A 21330-nucleotide genomic window follows, 5' to 3' on the forward strand; every position below is an offset into this window, starting at 1 on the left:
AAAAAGTTTCACACTGATTGAAGTGTGTTTAAAGTGATGACAGGGACAAGAGGCAGCCCTAAATGCTGTGGTGAACCACCCCGGAAGCACATGGCCACTTTCAGGATGGGAAGTAACAAAGTGCACATATTTTGGATGTAGGGTTTCCAACATATGGCCTGGGGACCTCCATGAGTGTCTCAGGAGGTTCCCCAGGGGGTCCCCAACAAAAATAGAAGTACAGTGAAAGTCAGAGTAATGGTATCAGTTTAAAAAAGCACTCTTAAAATCATCACTGTAAAGCGTAGAAGCATCATAAAGCACTTATATCAATGTGTACTAAAGTAGTGAAAGGAAAGGGAACTCTTTTCATCACAGTGTCTCATTCAGTGTTTAAAAAAGTGATATCCACTGTAACGCTTCATATCTTTTGCTGTTGCAGATGCTGCTCCTGTTCCTCCTGTATAGCCTACTGCTATCAACATTTGCATACACGTGAGTCCTCTTTGACCTTTTATTAATAGAATGCAGATGATGCACCATGCTGTGCCAAAACTTAAGATGCATTTCAAAGTACAAAGCTATATTTGTAGATTCATTTGGAGGCAGAAGAACTTAAAAACCTGCTACCCAATGCCTTGACTTTAAAAAGTTTTCAAGGCACGTGTGTGGGTCGGACTCAGTGTAGCACTAAGGCACAGACCCGGTGGTGTACTGAGCACTTGTCACGTTTATCTAAAGTGAAACATTGCAGTTTTATTGTGTAAGAAATACAGAATGTCTGATGAAACTTTCAAAATAAGGCGTACTGGAATATTTCACATTGTCGGAACAGATTGGGGAGGTCAAGGCGCCAAAGCCACTCAGTAAAGTTTTCAGTAAAGGTCAAGTTTTGGGTTGAGACTCTTATTCTTGATTCTTAGTTTCTCTTTAGTGAAAAAAACCCACCTGGTCTTGTATGTGGAAGTTTTTCATGCCACCGTTAAAGTCCTCTGTTAGTCAATGAAATTAAAGTGAAAGCTCTAACGAGGTAGCTCTTTTAAGAGGCTTTGATTAAATACTAAATAAAGTAACTTTTTCCAATCCAACCATCAAGCAGAAATTGAGCAACATCATATATTATATTAGCAATCTTAACCAGATGTGTTAAATACTTGATTCTGATTGGTCAAATCCCCAAAACAACAGTAAATCATTCTCAACAGCAAAAAAGGTCGTACAACTTTATCACACATGATATATCAAATCAATCTTAAAGGAACAGTCCTGAAAATTTCACCTCTGCCTGTTGACACTGTGGCAAAAATAACAGTTGTGTGTCAGGATGAATTTCTTCCTGTAAAGTTATATTAGTATATATCTGTTCATTTCTAGCTCTGTCGATCTGCTATTGAGTGCTTGGCAATGATTTAAACAGATTTTGAGTTGTACAAAAAATGCTCCTTTAAGTGGTGAAATTAGCTCTCAAAGCGAATGTAAAACTCTCTTTAAGACACAGTCTAAGACTTACAAATACTCTACTCTGGAAAAATTATTTCTGATTGTAGTTTCTTAAATCTATGGCAATCTAGAATTTTGTAATATGCAAATAAAGTTAACTTCAAAGTCTCATATCACAATATCCTGCCTGTATGTTCAGGTCTTCAATTTAGGTCTAAGGAGGGCAGAGTGAAAAGTTCCCTTTTTTCACGTGAATATGTAAAAAAAGGCTTTCAGTGTCATGATTTGTGAATACATTGTTCTGCAAAGTGAAGGCCAGGCTGTATAAGTGCATTTTTCACCCTGAAAAACTGATGTCAGCACCACAGTACCTGCAGTCTTTGTAATGAACAGCAGGAGGCAACTCCGCTAGTAGTAACAGAAAGGCAGAGTTATTGATGTTTCTGAGAAACTGACTCGACCTCAGGAAACTTTTCCTGGTCGTACTCCCAAGTCACACGATTTCTTCAGTACAGCATGACGTTCGTTCTGCAAACTAAGTTTTCGTTTAGAGTGAAAAAGATGGACGCAGTCTCCATGATGTTACCCAGTGGCTTCTGAACATAGTTTTGAAGCTAAACGATGGCGTCGCCATATTGGAAACTGACTTTACTTTTGGTTAAGGAGACGGCAGAGTGGGGCAGGCTTTATAGCCATCTAGCTAACAGCTAAAATGTGCTCACCTGTTGTGACTAATTATGCAAAATGTGTAACCTTTACCATCTCCAGAACTGAGTTTTAAACCGTTCTCAAGCCTCACTTGGACACTTGAAGAATTGCAGTTTTTAGCATGTCTGCGTTAGCTTAGTTTTTTTACATCAGGGGTTCCCGCTTGGCTTCACGGCGTGGTTTCCCTTCAGGAAGTGAAGATAACTTTTCCTGCGCCTGGTTGAACTGAAAGACAGTTTCAAACAGTCTGGTTTTCTACGTTTTCTGTTTGTAGATTTCCTCCAAAATCTGTTTGAGTGCTAGCCAAAATTAGCATCCCAGATATTTGCCCTGTTACTGAAAGTTATAAAAGTGACCAGCTAATCAAGCTAGCAGTGGTTCAGCTGGTGACAAAGCATTTTCTAGCGCTGTCACCATATTGGAAACACCACGGAATAGACAAAGAAGAGTGGGGTAGGCTTTTAGCCTCCTTGCTAACAGATACAATGTGCTCACCTGTTGTGCTTAACTATGCAAATTTGTATCCTTAACATCTCCAAAACTGAGTTGTACACCGTTCTCAAGCCTCACTTAGATACTTGAGGAGCTGCAGCTTTTAGCACTTCTGTGTTAGCTTCGTTTTTTTGCATAAGGGGTTTCCTCTTGGCTTCAAAGCGTGGTTGTTATTCAGAAAGTGAAGATTACTCTAGCTGCGCCTGGTTGACCTGAAAGACAGTTTCAGACAGTCTGCTTTTCTATGTGGATTTTCTTTTAAACCTGCTCTTTTTACTAGCCAAAATTAGCATCCCAGATAAAATCACTGTTCCTAAAAGTTATAAAAGTGACTGGCTAATCAAGCTAGCAGCAGTTGAGAAGCTGCAGCTTTTAGAACTTTTGCATTAGCTTCATTTTTGAAGACTACTTATCTTGTCTGGTTTTCTATGTAGATTTGCTTTTTAAACTGATCTTTTTGCTAGCCAAAATTAGCATCCCAGATAATATTCCTGTTACTGAAAGTTACAAAAGTGACTGGCTAATCAAACTAGCAGTCGTTTAGCTGATGCCATATTGGAAACAGTGACTTAATCTATGGATAAGGCAAAGAAGCAGAGTGGGGTAGGCATATAGCATCCTAGCTAACAGCTACAATGTGCTCACCTGTTTTGCTTAAATATGCAAATTTGTAACTTTAACATCTCCTAAACTAAGTTGTAAACCGTTCTTAAGCCTCATGTGGACACTTAAAGAAATGCAGTTTTTAGCACCTCTACATTAGCTTAATTTTTTTATCATCAGGGGTTGCAGCTTTGCTCCAAGACATGGTTTCCCTTTATAAGTGAAGACTACTTTTCCAGCACCTGGGTGAATTAAAAGAGATTTTCAATCAGTCTGGTTTTCTAAGTAGGTTTTCTGTAAAATCTGCACTTTTGCTCGCCGAAATTAGCATCTTAGATAATATCACTGTTACTAAAAGTTCTTAAAGTGACATGCTAATCAAGCTATCAGTAGTTTAGCTGGTGAGTAAGCATTTTCTATCGTTGTCACCATATTGGAAACACTGACTTAATCTATGGAGCTACAATGTGCTCACCTGTTGTGCTTAACTATGCAAATTTGTAAGCTTGACGTCTCCAAAACCAATTTGTAAAACTTTCCAAGATTTCCTGTAAAGCTTGCTCTTTTGCTAGCAAAAATTAGTATCCTAGATAATATCCCCGTTACTAAAAGTTATAAAAGTGACTGGCTAATTAAGCTAGCACAAGCTTATCTGGTGACTAAGCACTTTTAACTCTTAAACCTTATTCCAGCTTCATCGTCCTGCCAAATACGGTCACTTCTGGACCCTTAAACTGAAATGGCGATGGCCACGTGGGCTTTAAATCAGCAGACCAGAACTCATGGATGATGTCACGGTGGCTATGTACACTTTTCTTCATGGCCTTTCGCTGTTCAGTAAAATGGGTGTTGAGTAAAATGTGTTTGGCTAGTTCGGTTACATCATGCTGGATTTTAAAAGCTTTTGTCCTATCCATCAGCATACTACAGATCAGATGTTGTTGATCTGGATTTGTGCTTTCATTTAAATTTGTAGAAACCTAACAGCATTAACTTTGCTCTTGATTCAACTCCAACAACTCCATAGACCTTTCGCCACCGTCTACATCAGCATGTTAAACTCTCTCCGCTCGATTCAAACACAGACGTTTTATTTCCTCCATCTCGCTCTCGTGTGAGTGGACTGCGTGAGCGAGCGCGAGGGCAAAAGACAACAACAGAAAGCAAGAGAGTCATATCTACAGTTTACGTGGGCCAGGATGCGTGTAGAGTGGCGAAGCCCACGCTCCTCTTCTACACCCTCTCAGCCTTTCTCAAAGAGAGTCACGGGGAGAGAGAAAGAGAGAGAGATAGAGTACAGATTGAACAACAAAAGGACGGATGAAAAGTCTGCTGAGGTTACAGAAACGTTCACCTTTAGGTTTAGTTTCCCAATTCCTCTTTTTACGGTTTTAATCCGAGCTGTTTTTAGACGTTACACAAGACCTTTGTTTTTACACCTCTTTCTCCCAACTTCAAAAGAAATATCACTTTATTGTGAGTCTGAATGTTTCCCAGCTAAAGGCCTCGGTTTTAACATTTAAATGTGATGTGCTCTGTGTGAAGGTAAATGTTGGCTGGGAAATTCAAATGTCTTTGCTGACGCAGAACATATCTCCTGGATCAGCCATTGTAAGCCTGCCATTGTGTATCTGACTAAGTCTGTGGCATATGTGCGGTGCATGCTTGTCTCAGTGTGTGTGCATAGTAAATCACTGTGTGTGTGTGTGTGTGTGTGTGTGTGTGTGTGTGTGTGTGTGTGTGTGTGTGTGAGAGAGAGAGAAAGAGACAGAGAGAGCGCGTTCTGCATGTCAGCAGCAGATATATGTATAAAAAAAGTGCATTCATGTATAGATGCATTCTCTGTCTGCTGATGCGTTCCTGCAACTGTACCATGTGTGTGTCGGCCTTGTGTGTGTGTTTGCGTGTGTGTGTGTGTGTGTCTGTCTGTTTGTGTTTGTGTGTGTGCGCTCACGGTACATATGTGTACGTGTTTGCGGCTGCCACAATGGCATCATCACCCGCCCCTGACGCTTTGATTGTTTTCTCCGCCGCAGCAGAAATGCACCAATTAATATTCAGAGAGTGAGTGAGACAGACACACACACACACACACACACACACACACACACACACACACACACACACACACACACAAACACACAAAACAACAACAACCGAGAAAAAAAAAAAAAAGAAACAGCCGTGAGGGAGGGAGTTGGAGAGAGAGGAGTGAGGGGGGCACAGAAAAGAGAGAGAACGGAGAGAAAGAATTGGGGGAGATGAAATAAAAGATGAGGAAAGTGTGTGTGTGTGTGTGTGTGTGTGTGTGTGTGTGTATAAGATGGAGTGAGATAAGGGGTGAGGGTGGAGGGGAGAGGGGCGTGAAGGCAGAGGGAGGGAGGGAGGGAGTGAAATCTGATAGATGTTTGAGTAAAAACTAGGGAGGGAGAGGAAGAAAAGAGTGAGGGATGAGGCCGAGGAGGTGGAGGAGGAGAGGATCAATATGCACATATTCAGTGAGATATGGTGGGAAATCAATTGGAGGGGGAGGAAGAATTGATTTGGAGGGATGTGGGGGGGAGGAAGGAGGGAGGGAGGGAGGGAGGGAAGGAGACAAGAGAGGAGGAGGAGGAGGAGTGCAGAGGTGGAGTGATATGTGGCTACGGCTGCTGTCCTTTTTGTCGCAGTGTCAGGGTATTGATACTGTAATACACTCCCCCCCCTCCTCCTCCTTCCTCACCCCCTCCACCCTCCACCCTCCACCCCACACAGACACCACCACCACCACCACTCCACCCTCCACCCCCCCTCTCCATCACAATGCTGCCGTGACAACGTCTGTCGCGGCGACGCCTACTGGCACAATGCAGCCACAATACAGAGGGCACTGAAGCATCACACACTCAGAGAGACAGAGAGAGAGAGAGAGGGGTGGAGAAATGTAAGGAGGGAGAGGTGGAGATTAAGAGAGAAGGAGGGAGGAAAGATGGATGGATAGAAGAAAGGGGGAGAAAGGGATGGAGATGGAGATGGAGAGGAGAAAGAAGGAGGGGACGTGGATTGATGGAGAGACAGGAGAGGGAGAAGAAGGAGGAGAGATATGGCGGGATAATATTACATGTGTAAAATGCCTGAGGGTGTGTGCCCATAGAAACATGTTTAATGGCTTTTATGATTGCAGGGAAGGTTGTGTGAGGTGTGTTTTTTTTTTTTTTTTTATACGACACAGTGATGTATGCACTGCATGTGTAGTAGTGTGGCTCCATGTTGGATGTGTTGATATTTATACCTACCTGTGTCTAGACAATGTGTGTGAACACAGACACATAAATCCCCATCGTGTGTATACGCCAACATCAGTCTGGCCTCTGAGAATTTGAAGATTTTTTTCTAATAAGCGTCAATTTTGATAACATTATTTTTTACATTTATTGCATATAATTTATCTTATAATAAAACCACATATCTCTGAAATATCCTTCTCTTAGCAATGTAATGATGGAATTTTACAATCATCTTTAAGCTTTCAAATGTATTTTATAAGTTGGAGAAATATTTAACATAAAAAAGAAACACTTAGCTCAGTTTGTCTGGAAAAAATGGAGATACATGGTTTCCACAGGACAGTAGTGACACTCCGCCATAATAACATTCTCACAACTAATCCTTGTTACGCTCATTTTTTGGGTCTTTTTTTGCAGCGGATTACTCCTTTTTTTGCTCTAAAACAATGGTGTAAAATAATAAATATACAAATATTAAAGCTCCTGTGACGATCTTTTCATATTGATTTTGGCGCCACCCTGTCTTACCTCTTATCACTTCACTAATTGTGTCCTGTGCATTAATGGGATGTTTTTTGTAACACAAACTTGAACCCTGTTTTGCTCAAGCATTCAAATGCACTACTCATCTGACACCTACCCCCCAACAGCGGTTTCAAACATTAAAAGAAACTGAAACTGTCAATCCTTATGTTGATGGTCTTGTTTGGTTTTCTAGGTCACTATGAGGCGTCTATATCAATATTTCATTGTGTTTCACATCCAACCAAAAACTCCTCACAGGAGCTTTAAAACTCCTGAGGACTTAGTATTTTGAATTTCGGCGTCCTCTGCATGTGCAAGTTGTGTCAAAACTAATTCTGCTCAACAAATACTCACTCCAAGTATTTGTGGAAACACTCTTTTTAAAAAAAAGACTGATTCGTTAGCATGCTGTGAATTATCCCATCATGCATCGGGAACCTACAAAAACTCCACACAGGAGCTTTAATATACCCTCATACAAAAATACTGGAGATACATAGTTTCTTTCAGACAGTGCTATGCTTTTATTATACAAATAATAATGGTATTTTTTAAATCTAACACGACATTTGCTTGGTGAGAAATTGCCCATTATATATTTTTATTATTTAAAGGTACATTTTTGAAGTCGGGAAAGTTTTCATGTCAAATAAATGAAAAAAAAGTTATTGTGGAGCCTTTCACAATAAGATTCCCACAAATGTTGCTTTACACCTGAGATAAGGTTTGATGAGGTCATTTTGGTGTCAAGTTTTTCAGCTAATCGTTTTATATAAAAGAGTTCCACTTCAACTTCTGTAAAGAATTGGAGATACATGGTTTTCCTTTGACCGCGACAATAAGGTTTTGCATGCAGCACAATGGGATTTTGTTGATTATACATCTGTTAGGTAATTTCTTAATTGCGCTCTGAACAGTGTTATTAATATTACAGTATATTTGCTGTATTTTTGGTGCTGAGACATATTCATAGTCAAATTACGCTTAAAACAAAAGTAGTTAAAGCTGAATCCCGTCAAAATAAAATACCCTAAAATAATGATAAAAGTTTGAACTAAGGTTTGTTCAAGAAGTCGTTCCTTGTTGGTACAGATTACTTGGGCCCTGAAGTCATTGGTGACAGCTGAAGCTGAATATGTATTTAAATAAAACATATAACCTTAAGCTTGTGTGAAGAAAAATGGAGGTACATGGTTTTCTTATGACAGCACTGACATGCTTTTAAATGACTTTTAATGGTGTTGTATCAATCGTACCAAAAATCTGTTTGATAAGACTTTTATTGCTGTCATTATATCTTATATGGCCATAATCTTTGCTGCTCTTTGACCCCAAAGAATGTTAAAAAATTAATTAAATAGAATCCTTTCACATTAAAAGCCCACAATTGAGCTGTAACCTTACATCAGGTAACCTTACATCACTCCTCATCTGAATCCTGTTTGTTGAAGAAGTCATCATTGTGTCAGATTCTTCTGTTGTGCTTTAAAAAAATATTTCAAAGTATGTTAATGTTAAAAAATAATTAAAAGACTTCTGGTAATGTTACATTTTGGAGATGCTTGGTTTCCTTTTGACAGCAGCAGTGTAATTTTTACTTCATTATAGGTGTTTTATTACTTCAAATGTGTCTGTCTTAGTCAGCTCATGATGTTTATCCATTACTTTATTATCTGTCTTGGTAACTAGATATACTTCCTGGTAAATAAAGTCAAAAATGGAGTTAAATGGAGTCCTTTTACAATAAAAATGCTCACAAAGAACACTCCTCATCTGAATCCTGTTTGTTTATAGGACTTTTAATGGAGTTGTATCAATTGTGCCAAAAATCAGTTTGTTAAATAATTTATTGCCGTCATTTTTATATTATTTGACGATAATATTTGCTGCTCTTTGACCCCCAAAAATGTTAAAAAATTAATTAAATAGAATCCTTTCACAATAAAAGCCCACAATTGAGCTGTAACCTTACATCAGGTAACCTTACATCACTCCTCATCTGAATTCTGTTTGTTGGAGAGGTCATCATTGTGTCAGATTCTTCTGTGGTGCTTTAAAAAATTGTTTCAAAGCATGGTAATGTTTAAGAATAATTAAAAGACTGGGGGTAATGTTAAATTTTGGAGATGCTTGGTTTCCTTTGAGGGCAGCAGTAGGATTTTTACTTTATTATAGGTGTTTTATTACTTCAAATGTGTCCTTCTTAGTCAGCTCATGATGTTTATCCATTACTTTATTATCTGTCTTGGTAGCTAGATATACTTCCTGGTAAATAAAGTCAAAAATTGAGTTAAATGGAGTCCTTTCACAATAAAATGCTCACAAATAACACTCCACATCTGAATCCTGTTTGTTGTGGAGGTCACCGTCGTGGCAGACTGTTTCTCCGAGCGTTAAAAAAAGGTGTCAAACTCGCTTTGAAAGCTGAAAAAAATGAAATTTAAGAAAGTAAGACACACACACTGGATGCTCTGACCTCCCTTTGCCAAAATGTCTGCACCGGCATATTACTGTATCTCCCCCCAACATGCTCTCTCATTTACAAAAGAAACGCTTGGCTGGCTGCCTATAAGTCAGTTTATCCGCGTGAGATGACCAACGTCCCTCTTTTTCTTTCTCTTTTTTTCCCCGTCTCACTATCTCATACAGTGTGTGTGTGTGTATGATCTATAGCTCCCTGCCTCCCTCCCTCCTTCCCTCCTCCCTCCCTCACCCTAACCCTTCTTAATATGATGTAAAAAGCTAATCGCATGCAAATGTCTGTTGTCCCGGTAACCGGGCCTGAAAAATCCCTTTGATGTTTCCCCCGACTCATTCTCTTCACGTTCTCTTTGTTCGCCACAGTCTCGCTGCTTTGTCAACATCCCCCCTTTTTACCCCGCTCGCTCTCTCTCCTTCATCCATTCTGCAGCTCTCTCGGCCCTCTCTTAGCTCTCTCCATTAGAAAAAAAAAAAGTTCTAACTCTACTTTGTGTCTCCCTCTTTCTATAAGCCCCCCTTTTCTATTCTTCCTCTCCTTTTTTTCCTCTCCCCCCTTGACTGTGCCTCTCTGTCTGTCTGCCCCTTCGCCCTCGCTCATTTCCCATCATTCCCACCTACTGTCTCCTGTCCTTCTCCTCTGTCGCTCCCTTTCTCCCTCTCCCCTCAGTTCTGCCCCTTCCTGTCCTCCCCCCCCTCCCTCCCTCCCTCTTTGCCCGGCCTTTATCTCTCATTCCTCTCTCTCTCTCTATGTCCCTCACATGCACAGATGGACACACACTCTCGAACTGCCCTCCCCTGCTTTGCAGAATTTGATCCCTGGAACTATTTGATATGGCGCTGCACTGTAGTTATCTAATCATTCGGCTTTTTGTGAGGCCTGCTGGAAGCAGAAGCACAGCTGGCCCTCAGAGGAGAGACCCGACTCATTACAGGCAGTTTGAGGTTAGGAGGTTAGAGGTTTCAACACGCAGCTTTTAACCCCACACTTTAAAATCTCACACGGAGAGACTCTCGCCACTTTGCATCCAGTTTTAATTCAACAAAGAAAAGTATAAAACAGTTTTAAAAAAGTACAATATCAAGTAAGCTTAACATGCGTTTCAAACATTCCTTCAGAGAAAATGTAAACATCAGGCAGATGTGTCATAGCAAAAAAACAAAGCCAGAGTTTCTTTACATAATACTGCCTCGCCGCGGCCCACGAAAAAGTGAGGATTTCTGTGTCTGACAATCTATACTGCGGTAAGAATGAAAGATGATGTTCATTACATTGCTTCCAATACGCCGCAATGTACCAAACAGCTAAAGGCTATGAAGTGTACGAGGCTTCTCCGAGCCAACAAATTACATATTGATTCAGAGACGGCTCAATAGCCATTTGCAATTTTTGAATTTGAATGCAGATATGAAACGTGCTAAATCTGATAACGGCGACAAAGTGCTGCTGCCGTCTGCAGACACGAGCTTAACCTCCTGCCGCCGACGCCGCCGCTGCTGCTGCTGCTGGCTCTCGCTACCTGATGGTTTCATTTTGTACCTTAAGTGTGATGTTGTTTGATAGGGATACACATGTCATCCAATCAAACCAGGTGAGTGGATGATTACAGGCTTTACTGTGTGTCATAAAATATCAACTGTATCAATAAATGAAACGATGAAACCTTTCTTCTGCAGCAACATAAAAGTTTGCATCACTCCGTTCGATTCTCTACAAACACAACTCCCTCACAGAGTTTATCGTTCTGAGACTTTGGAGGAAAAGTGTTTAATGTCTCTTTTAAAGGAGAACACACTTGAGTTTGAGATTTTTATACAAGTGGATGTTGGTTAAGTAATTGTCTTTTGTTAAATGAGGTACCATAATGGTGGGAAAAGCTTATTCTCCTTTGATTAAAGCTCATGTGTTTGCAGAAAACTTCGGAGGGTAATGGTAGAAACAATCATCAAAAATGGTGCAACACGCCTCGGAGAGCAGCTAAAGCAACATAACTGCTCTCAATTTAATTTGGAGGAACATCATTTTTTTCCCCATTTTTGCTAGCATCGTAAGTGAGGTTCAAAAACACACCTGCAGTTACATCTATTTGCCACAGGGGTCGCCAAAGGGAACACATTTGAGATCTTCTACATCACTACTTTCAAGGGAAACATCTTACGCCTATTTATTTTTGCGCCAAGAGTTGATTGATTGAGTTGATACCACTCATGTCTAAGGTCCTTTTAGTGTTACCGAAAGCAGTTTGTTAGCCTAGCTTAGCACAAAGAATAGAGGCAGAGAGGGGGAGTTAGCCCAGCTCTCTGAAGAGGTAACAAAGCGAGTTTACAAGCACCTATTATGCTTATTCAGTCGTGTTGCATCTTGTTTTTTAATTCCGAACTTGAGAAGTGTCAGAGCATTTCAAAATGTTAAAACGAGCATCTGACTGGACTTTTCTGGCAACCTGACGTTGATGAAAATTTGCGTAGAACATAGAACAAAAGTCCAAGGACAGTGTGTTCATTAGAAAGCTTTTAAGAATGCTCGTGAATGGCTTTCATCACCTGTGAGGGAGCCAGGCTAGCTATCCAATGCTTCAATATTTAGGCTAGGCTAGGCTACTCACAACAGCTTAATATTTAGCCAACTGACACAAGAGTGGTGCCGATATTTGAGTTGGTATAAGGCAACTGCAAGCCTCAAGAAAATAGGCATATTGATAAAAATAATTCAAAGTATTCAAACAAGTCCAAGCTATTCTGAAGAATTATAACAATAAGCTCTGAAAATAGCACCAACACTTCCTGAAACTGTGATCCTGAAGCTGAAAATCTAATCTAAATTTTTTACTTCCAATGACTTTCAAAAACATGCCTGCAATTACAGCTTATTGCCACAGGGGGCGCCAATGTGACCATAAGTTAGAGCTCTCAAGATTGGTCCTTTTAAGGAATCAATATAGTGCTTCTGATATTGATACCAAAGCTGGTATAAGGCAACATGAGGCCATAAAGACAAGATCTATCTAGAAAATCATCGAAGCATTTTTTTCAAAGTTCCAACTTTTCTTGGCTTCAAAAACACGCCTGCAGTTACAGATTATCACCAGAGGGGCCGCCACAGGAACCACAAATTAAGAGTTCAAGATCGTTCCTGTGAAGGAAAAACGTTGCACTTCTTCATTTAGCTTAGTAGCTGCAGAATCAGGCAACTTCAGGTCATAAATAAAAAAGCAAGTTTCCAAAATCGTCAAAGCATTCTCAAAGTGTTCCAGCATTCCTGAAAACCTTTGGGTAATTAGCTCTTAAAATATCACCAACACTTGTTTGAAGCAGAAAATTCAGTTATTTCCAATCTCTACTATAATTGTAAATGAATAGCTGTTACAGATGAGGTTCAAAAACGCACCTGCAGTTACAGCTTTTGGCCACAGGGGGCGCCAAAGTGACCAAAAATTAAGACCTTCAATATTGTTAGCTGAAGGGTGATGTATCTTCACGTAACTGAGAAGTACCTTCATTACCAAAGTTGGTATGAGGCAACATGAGCCCGTAAAGAAATCAGCCGAATTTATAAAAATGTCAAAATATTTGTCAAAAGTTCCTGAAATACAAATTTGAACGTAAGCCCTGAAAATATTGCATACACTTCTTTGAAATGTGAAATTTCACAAATCTAACTATTATTTTCAAACTCTGATAGTATTGTAAGTGAATCCCTATTATGGATGATGTTCAAAAAAGCACTTGCAATTACATCGTATCACCACAGGGGGCGCCAAAACACTGTGATCCCAAATCCCAAATTTAAAGCAGAACACATCGAAGTCATTCGGAAACCATTTTTCTAAGAAGTCACATCAAAGTGAAAAATGTCATAAAACAGTCGGGTGTGATTCACGTCATCGAGCGGATCTCCAAAGCACGGAAAATGTGAAATTAGAGTTTGGAGCGTCAAACAGATCTACCTTTCTCCATTTGATGGAGCGAAAATTCCAATCAGTAAAGACTAAATTTAACAACACCTCTCTGTACACAAAGCAACATTGCACATACACCCATTTTTGGCGTATAGAATATGGCATCATCTGTCAAAAGGTATGAAACTTGATTCATTATAACTGCCTTTCAGTACACTTTAGACACTTTAAAGCTCATGTAACATAAGTTATATGTAAAACAAGACAATACATTTTGCCCTTGAATAGTTTCCAATGTAAATACATTTTTAGCTTAAACACACACATTGTATAAAACATCTTTAGCTAGCAGATATAATACTGTAAAACTTTCTTATCATCAAGGCAATGCTCACTTGTGTGTCCAGATGTTGATTTAGTCACTGTACCAGGCTGTAAACCTGCCTCAGTGAGTGTGTGAGCATGTGAATAGTGCTCTACTGTCTTGTAACAATAAGAATGACTGCATGCGTAGAGGGAAAGTGTGTGTGTGTGATTGTGTGCCTCATTTACATAGATGCAATCACACCTTGCCTAGGCCACGTTCTTCTGCACACAGAGCGTACGGTTCTGCACTCTGGCTTCATGAAAATGATAAAGTACACCATACATTCCAACTCTGCAAACCTACGGGTGGATTAACGCCCTGCATATGTATCACTTCCTGTTTATTATCAGATGCTGGAGCATGTGATGCGTACAGTCAGCCAGCCAGCCAGTCAGTGGTTCAGACCGAGTGGTTTGGCCTAGTGGGGAGCCGCGGGGCAGACAATGGCTGCACTGTGTGGCTGAAGTGCCTTTGGTGTCAATGACTCTGCCAGCAACTGAGACTGGCAGATCCAAAATGGCGGAAATGCGCAGCAGAGCCCCGCTGGTGCTTGTCATGGCCTGAACAGGGCAGTTTTTGATCCTTTTTGGAGGCAGCGTTTTCTTTTCTTCTCTGTCAGAGCTGGGAGGGGGAAAGCAGTGCAGCTCTGCTCCGGCTAATCTGCTGGCATTTTATTTGTTTTAAGGAGGTGAAGGGGAGAAGTTCAAACAGAGTCAGAGGGTCTCTTTTTTTTTTTTTTTGTCTGTCTTCTTGCTCCTTGAGGTCCAGTTTGACTCGCCCAGTGGTGGGACAGAGATGTTTAAATCTTCAAAATAGTCCAGGATCCAGTTTCTGTTTGGGAAAAAGTCACAAAAAGAGAAGAAATTAAAGCACTTTCAAGACATGCATTTGATGCATCTTAGTAACGAGGAGCAATAAAACCATGAGAAGTGTAAATAAAACCAAAGTAACAACCACAGTAACTCACTCTTTCTGAGATGACAGTTACACCGCCGTAGACGGGGACTGATTCTAAAAAAGGGGGGGGAAGAAAAAGAAAACAGAAACAGTCATTTTTTTCTGAACGTGCCAAAGCGTGTGTGTCCGTGGGCACCGGCGTCAATCCTCCCTCTGTTGTCGAATATGTGCGTATCGCTGTCTGTGTGTTTGCCCTATCTGTTTATGCTGCGTGTGTCCGTCTGTCTGTCAATCTGTTCCCGGCGCAGTCTGTTTGCCAATCTGTCATATTCTGTTTGCTGGATAAGGAGATTGAGAGAGAGTGTGTGTATGTGTGTGTGTTTACATAGCAAATTCATTTAAACCTGTGAGATGGCAGGCATGGCATGGCAGGGAGGTATTGCAGTTGTCTTATGGCGGAGGAGGAGATGCATTGTCTGCTTAAACTCTACTCAGACGTACATGTGTTACTTATAAACTCGTCTTTTAGCGTTTGGAGCGTTGCAAACTCCACCTTGATGAATCTGAGGAACTTTTTTTTGGGAGCTGTGGGATAAGAGTTCCTTAAAAGTATTCCTGGAAAGCCTCCTGCTACTGGAAAATAACAGTCCCAGAGGGGAAAAAAAACACCCTTCACATTCCTCACATTTCAGCATCTATTTTTAAACGTGGTCAAGTGTCGAGTCATTTCAGTGAATATTAACGTGGGTTTTTTTTTGGAATCACTGGATCCTGTGTGGTGTGGTGTGGTGTGGACCAAACCCCCCCCACCTGTGAGTAACTTGTTGATCCAGAGCTTCTCCGGGGGTCTCTTCCAGACGCAGGGGATCCCCCCTCCTTCTGGCTACCGACAGAGGAGGAGTCTGAGCAGCTACTGTGGACTGAGGGAGAGAGAGAGAGAGAGGGAGAGAGGGAGAGAGGGAGGTGGTTAAAGGTTAACAGCAAGCATACAAAATCAAAAAATCAAACCTTGCTTGCAGGGCCCACATAAATATTTTTCTCTGTTTGGGAGCAGAGGTAAAATAATGAGGCCCCCCTTGCAGAGTGTTTGCATTAACATCTGCATCATGTGTCTGCTCTGTTATAATGTAAAAGCAGATTATCATAATGTTGTCTTGGAGTGGAATAAGGGAGAATCTGTATACAGGGGAGACAAAGAGAGAGGAGTCAGAGAGAGAGAGAGAGAGAGAGAGGGCGTCTTTTTTTCTTTTCTTCTTCTTCTCATCCCGTTCAATGAATTTCTAACACTGCACTCTGTCCCAGAGGACAATTCATGCATTGAAATCCTGAGCCGCCGCGCTCAATGAGACACCTGGTGAGCAGTGCGTGCATTACACCCCGGCTATGAATGGGAAATGACTTTGGCTCGAGGGCAGCGGTGGCCTTTGGAGACTGGATGGTGGGTCTGGAGTCTGAGGTTTATATTTATGATTTTGTGTTTCTTATTTGATTTTTTGTTTTTTTTGTGTGGGGGGGTGGGTTTCACTTCCTTGTTTCTTAAAGGGGACACACCACCCTCAGAGGTTGTGTGTCACAGATTTTGAGGTGTGGTTGTTCTGTGCTTTTCACGCTTCTATTTCGGTTTGCTAATTGCCAAAATTTTTAACAGGTTGAATTCTGACTAACACTCGATGTATTCAGCTGGGGAATGTTGTGAACCTGTTTCCGATTATGTGTGTAGGAGGAGGAATGTTGCTGATGGCATTTACAGTAAGAGAAAGACAATCCATTTATCTGGATTGTAGACTTTAGAGATTTGGCAGACAGTCTGTGGATTTCCTTTCTCCTTGCTGAGCATTGCACAGACATGTCATGTTTCAGATTAGCGAAAGTATTTCTGGAATAAAAACTGTGTTGCAATAACTGACCAGTCATATGCAGTAACGAGGGATAGAGTGTGGTCAAAACCACTAAAACATGATTATCTAAGTAGCTCTATTTTTTCAGAGACCACAGGCTGTTGAGATAGAAGTGGATGAATGTGGGATGCTGTTTTGAAGCCTCAGATTTAGCAACATCTTAGTTCTCTGGGGCCTTAAGTGACCATATTTGAACAATGGGTTGTGTACAAAGTGCATCTCTTGTCCAGTTCTGGTCCCGATGGTAGCTTCTTGCCAAACAAAAGGCAGTGACTATAAACACTCTAATTTATACTGCTTTGTATTAACGATGGGACCATCATTTATAATAATAACAACAAACTGTGAAGGGTAGAGTTGAATTTATTTGTTGTCCTTAAACTCGTTAGAGAAATGTTTCCTGTTGTGTTATACACAGTAAGAAATTGGCCCTTTCTGCTTTTTTCTCAAGAGCCGTTTTGCCCCCTGCTGGCCATTAGGGAGAATGCAGGTTTAAGACACTTCTTATTTTCTTCACTTTCAAAGACCAATGGTTTGAATGTGATGACTTAAAAAGAAGAACTCTGCAGTTTACGTCACTATTTTGAGTATTTTAGCCTCTTAAAACCTGTTGTTTCGGCACAACTTTACTGTTTAAGGACATGTGTTAGCCACGTTATCACCACAATCGGGAACTATTTTTTAAAGAACAAAATGTTTGCTATTTAAAATGTAATAATAATCAAGTTATGGCTGATTTCACTCTCCTTTACAGCAATTAAAAGAACAAATTGGGTTTTTTTTTTAAGGGGAGGGGCTTTTAGAGAGCATAATACTCTAGATCATAGGGATGTGCATGTTAAGTCGAATGCATGATTAAATGTCGGAACCAGAAAAAAAACTATCATATATCTAAGCTGTAGTGGAGCCACCCGCAGCTAGCTGGGGCTGTAGCTCAAGTAGTCATAATGTCACAACACTCTACTACCCAGATGAAAACAAACACAGCTGACAGATGGCATCTCATAGCACGGCATGGGTTGTCACTATTTTGAATGCATTAGAAAATGGAGATAAAGTTGTGTGTAGGCTGTGTCTGGTTAAACTGGTGCATGACTACTTGACCAGAGTTCCTGGTGGTGCTAGCTCTGCTAGTGTTAGGCACACTTTGACACTGTTAACCGCTGACTGTGTGATCCTTTGTTGATTTTGACAGTTTTCTGAGTGTTTTCTTGCCTTTAGATTAGTCGTTAAGTCAGAACTTAAACTTTAATATACGTGACTTGGAAATTTGGCGCTTTTTAGGGATGTCAACAATTAATCGAGTATTGATAAATTAATTGTTAAGAACTTAGTTCTTCTTCGTTCAGCTACCAGGAAGGTGTTTTAAGTTTAAAGCATGTTTCGATGAGAATCAGCTGACTAAAGGTGGGGGCTGCGGCTGAGTGACAACTCTCCATGAGTGCTTTTTTTCTCTACCGCCGGACTGTTTATGACCCGGTTGCGCTCCCGACTGACACCTGACCCCGTACACAAGAACGAGTAGACAGAAAACTGGACTCTGGGAGTCTAAAATATGTTTCTGTTCAGTTCTCTTGTTGCAGTAAATCCTCATGTTGTAGCCTCAGCCCTCCCTTTATATGACTATGCATCCACGGAGATTGTTATTATGAGCCTTCTCCACATTTTGATATTAAGCATGTTTAACATTTTGTACCCCTCAATACGATCCATAGCTATTCAATACTATCAGTTATATGCATTGTGTTGCAAAGGGAAATTTTATATAGGCGAAAAAATGCCTTTGTCATTGTTTTTGACATGGAAACATACATTTTTTTGTTTTTTAATGATTCATTAATAATTGATCGTTAACATTTCCAAAGATCGATCACGGAAATGACTTAAAATTGACATCCCTGAGCGTGGACTTAGCCTAATGGTTAAGTTGCACGCCCATGTAGCTGGTGGCCTGGGCTCGAATCCAGTCTGCGGCCTCTTTCCCGCATGTCATTCCCTCACTCTCTCCCAGTTTCCTACACTATCCACTGTCCTCTCCTCTATAAAATAAATGTGTAAAAGCCCAAAAATATTTGAATTTAAAAAATAAAGATAAAAATTGACATCCCTTGTTGCTTTGCGAATATTTCTAGTAGAAAGAGAAGTTAGAGAGAGTGGGGAAGACGTGCTGCAAAGACCTGCAACTCAGTACAGAACCTGTGCTGTCTGACTTGAGGACTTTAATTTCAGTATATGGGACGTGTCTTTGAACTGCTGAGCTAACCTAGCACCCCAGCTTTTTAGATATTCAGTATTATTGCAACATGTGACCACAGGGTAACTACAGGCAAAGCAACATTTTAAAAAATCCACAGTTAAAGCAAAGAACCACGATCATGTTTCATATTTTACAAAATAAAACTCACTGTAGATCAGTTTCCCTGTATTAAAGTCAATACTGAATAACAAAGTGATTTGTGGATGACAGTTCAGTGCTGTTACCAAATCATAAAACGGAAATTTTCTCTTTTTACAGTGCACCAGCATTTTCGGCTGCACATTTCCTCTAATATTCCTCGTGTCTGGTTACTGTAAAGGATGACAAAGCCCCGGTTTAACAGAGACTGAAGCCTGTCATGGGATTTGATCAGAGCAGCACTGAAATGTGTTTCCATAATGGAGCTTACATATTCTCTGCTGGCAGCTCCTCCAAATTTCTCAGTGTGAGACAAATATCAAAAATTCATAGAGTAGCCCGGGGGCATGAGATTGAAACAAAAAAAAAACATGTAGCACGTTATTACCTTGTCACATGGGGAGATACACCCAGGACCCTTTTTGTTCCCTGTCTGTAATCTCAGGAACACATCGCTTCAGCTCAGGAAGCGAAAACCCGTAATTGAGTAATCTAATCTGGTTAATTTAAACCAAGCGACTTCCTGAAGCCACAGATTTACCTGATGACAATTTAGACTTCCTGTATTTTGAAAGGTGAGATTAGGAAGTGCAGGGCTTCAAATTGAAACACTGAATCAACGTCATATCTGGTGTTGGTTTTCACCTTCTCGCTTTCACATTCAAGCGTGAAAGCTTTGACACTTTGCTTTACTTGCAGTAGAATTTAATGCACCTGCATCATCCTACATAATTAGTATCAGTGCTGTGCTCCCGCTGAGCTTACCTCTGTCATTGAGGCTGTAGATGGAGTCCAGCTCTGAGCCTGGGGTTCCTGTTGCGTCCAGCAGGAGCTTACTGGAAATTCCCATACACAGTGACTCCTTCAGACACAACTCTGGAAAAAGAGAACACATCAAAAAATTAAAAAATATCAAAAAGTAATTGATGCACTTTGCTTTAGTCAAATATGATTTAAAAACTGGACTACTCTGTTGTTTTAAAAGATTAAAACAGGTTTAGGGGGGTAAGATTAGAGCTTTAAGTCCACCTTGAGGATCTTGTTTAACATTCAGTTTAATAATATATTTGAAGGAACAATAAATCATTTTATTTCTCAGTTTGTTTTTGGTTTTATTATTCTTATTGTTTTTTAATTGTTATTGCTTTTTTACCTTTTGCACTTTTTTTTTTTTTACAATATTTTTATTGAGTTTTTTTAGTAATTTCCAAAGACACACAATTACAGTTAAATAAATTCTAAGGAACAAATAAATAAAATATATATACATACACATGCACATATATACACATATAAAATAAACGGAAAACACAAACAAACAAACAAAACGTCTTTTGCACTTATTTATTTTTTAATTGTTAGCCTATTTATTTTATTGTATATTCACTATTATTTATTTTCTTATTCATTTATCAACTCAACTCAACTTTATTTATAAAGCACTTTAAAACGACCACAGCCGGAACAAAGTGCTGTACATAAACAGACAAGCAACGCAGGCATAAAAACAATTAAAACACAGGATAATAAAACAATTAAAACAATAAAACAACAAATAAAAACAAACCATAAAACACTAAAACAGGAGCAGAGTCTCATGCGGGGTTGAAAGCCAAGGAATAAAAATGGGTTTTAAGATGAGTTTTAAAATCTATCTTTTATTTCAAATTATTATCATTTATTATTATTATTGGTTGTTTTTTCATTCATTCACTCATTTTGTTTCTTATACAAAAAACATCACTTGCTTTCATTGTTTACATTGATCTTCTGTATGTAATGTGTAAAACTCAAATAAACAGATCTTTGAAAAAATAAATAAAAGGAGCAATCATCAACTTCGTAACAACGTCTAAAAATGTCTAAGTCCTTCATTCGACGCCCACCCCGGTGCATCTTATCCTGTGTGATACTGTAATCAGAGCCAGCGACAGGAAGAGATCCCGAGACGCGATGAGGTGGGATATGACATGTGATAGCCAGCTGTGGCGGTGCTTGGAAAGCAGACGGGACTGATGATGATGTTTTTAATGTGTTCTGTATTAATAGAACACGTAAGGTAATAATATATGCAGGATCAGGTTACAGAGGGAAATCTGATTTGTCTTAAATCCAGCGAGGCGAGGGAATTGGAGTCTGTGGGATTTTTTTTAGACTTCCTTCTTCCTCTTGATTAAAAAAAAAAAACTGAAACCAAACTTCCTGCATTGGCTGCGATCGCAGTGTTTGGATAGAGGATTTTGGAAAATGGGCATTTCTCTCTCTCTGCATCAAACATGGGAGACGTCAGATATTGGTTTCTGTTGAGGTCCTATGACGCCCAAAGATGGAGGTCGCCATATTTGAAGTAGTGACTAAAGAACAAGCGGCAACCTCTGGTCTT

The 21330-nt window shown here is 40.0% G+C and overlaps 1 protein-coding gene and 1 long non-coding RNA gene across 3 annotated transcripts in view; one reads left to right on the forward strand and one right to left on the reverse strand.

The window, feature by feature from the left end:
* The window catches only part of LOC117807341, a 117870-nt gene that overhangs the window by 86065 nt on the left and 10475 nt on the right, over nucleotides 1–21330 (forward strand). For both annotated transcript variants that reach the window (XR_004629951.1, XR_004629952.1), the window contains exon 3: nucleotides 422–474. This is a non-coding gene — a long non-coding RNA (uncharacterized LOC117807341). The remainder of the gene's footprint in view (nucleotides 1–421; nucleotides 475–21330) is intronic.
* The window catches only part of arhgef40 (Rho guanine nucleotide exchange factor (GEF) 40), a 53127-nt gene continuing 42305 nt past the window's right edge, over nucleotides 10509–21330 (reverse strand). Inside the window, exons 24-27 of the mRNA XM_034676591.1 lie at nucleotides 19713–19823; nucleotides 15465–15574; nucleotides 14725–14768; nucleotides 10509–14588 (exon numbers count right to left, since the gene is read on the reverse strand). Coding sequence (XP_034532482.1) covers nucleotides 14742–14768; nucleotides 15465–15574; nucleotides 19713–19823 — 248 coding nt within the window. The 3' untranslated portion in view covers nucleotides 10509–14588; nucleotides 14725–14741. The remainder of the gene's footprint in view (nucleotides 14589–14724; nucleotides 14769–15464; nucleotides 15575–19712; nucleotides 19824–21330) is intronic.

Source organism: Notolabrus celidotus, chromosome 23 (assembly GCF_009762535.1).
Source record: "Notolabrus celidotus isolate fNotCel1 chromosome 23, fNotCel1.pri, whole genome shotgun sequence".
Lineage (NCBI taxonomy): Eukaryota > Metazoa > Chordata > Actinopteri > Labriformes > Labridae > Notolabrus > Notolabrus celidotus.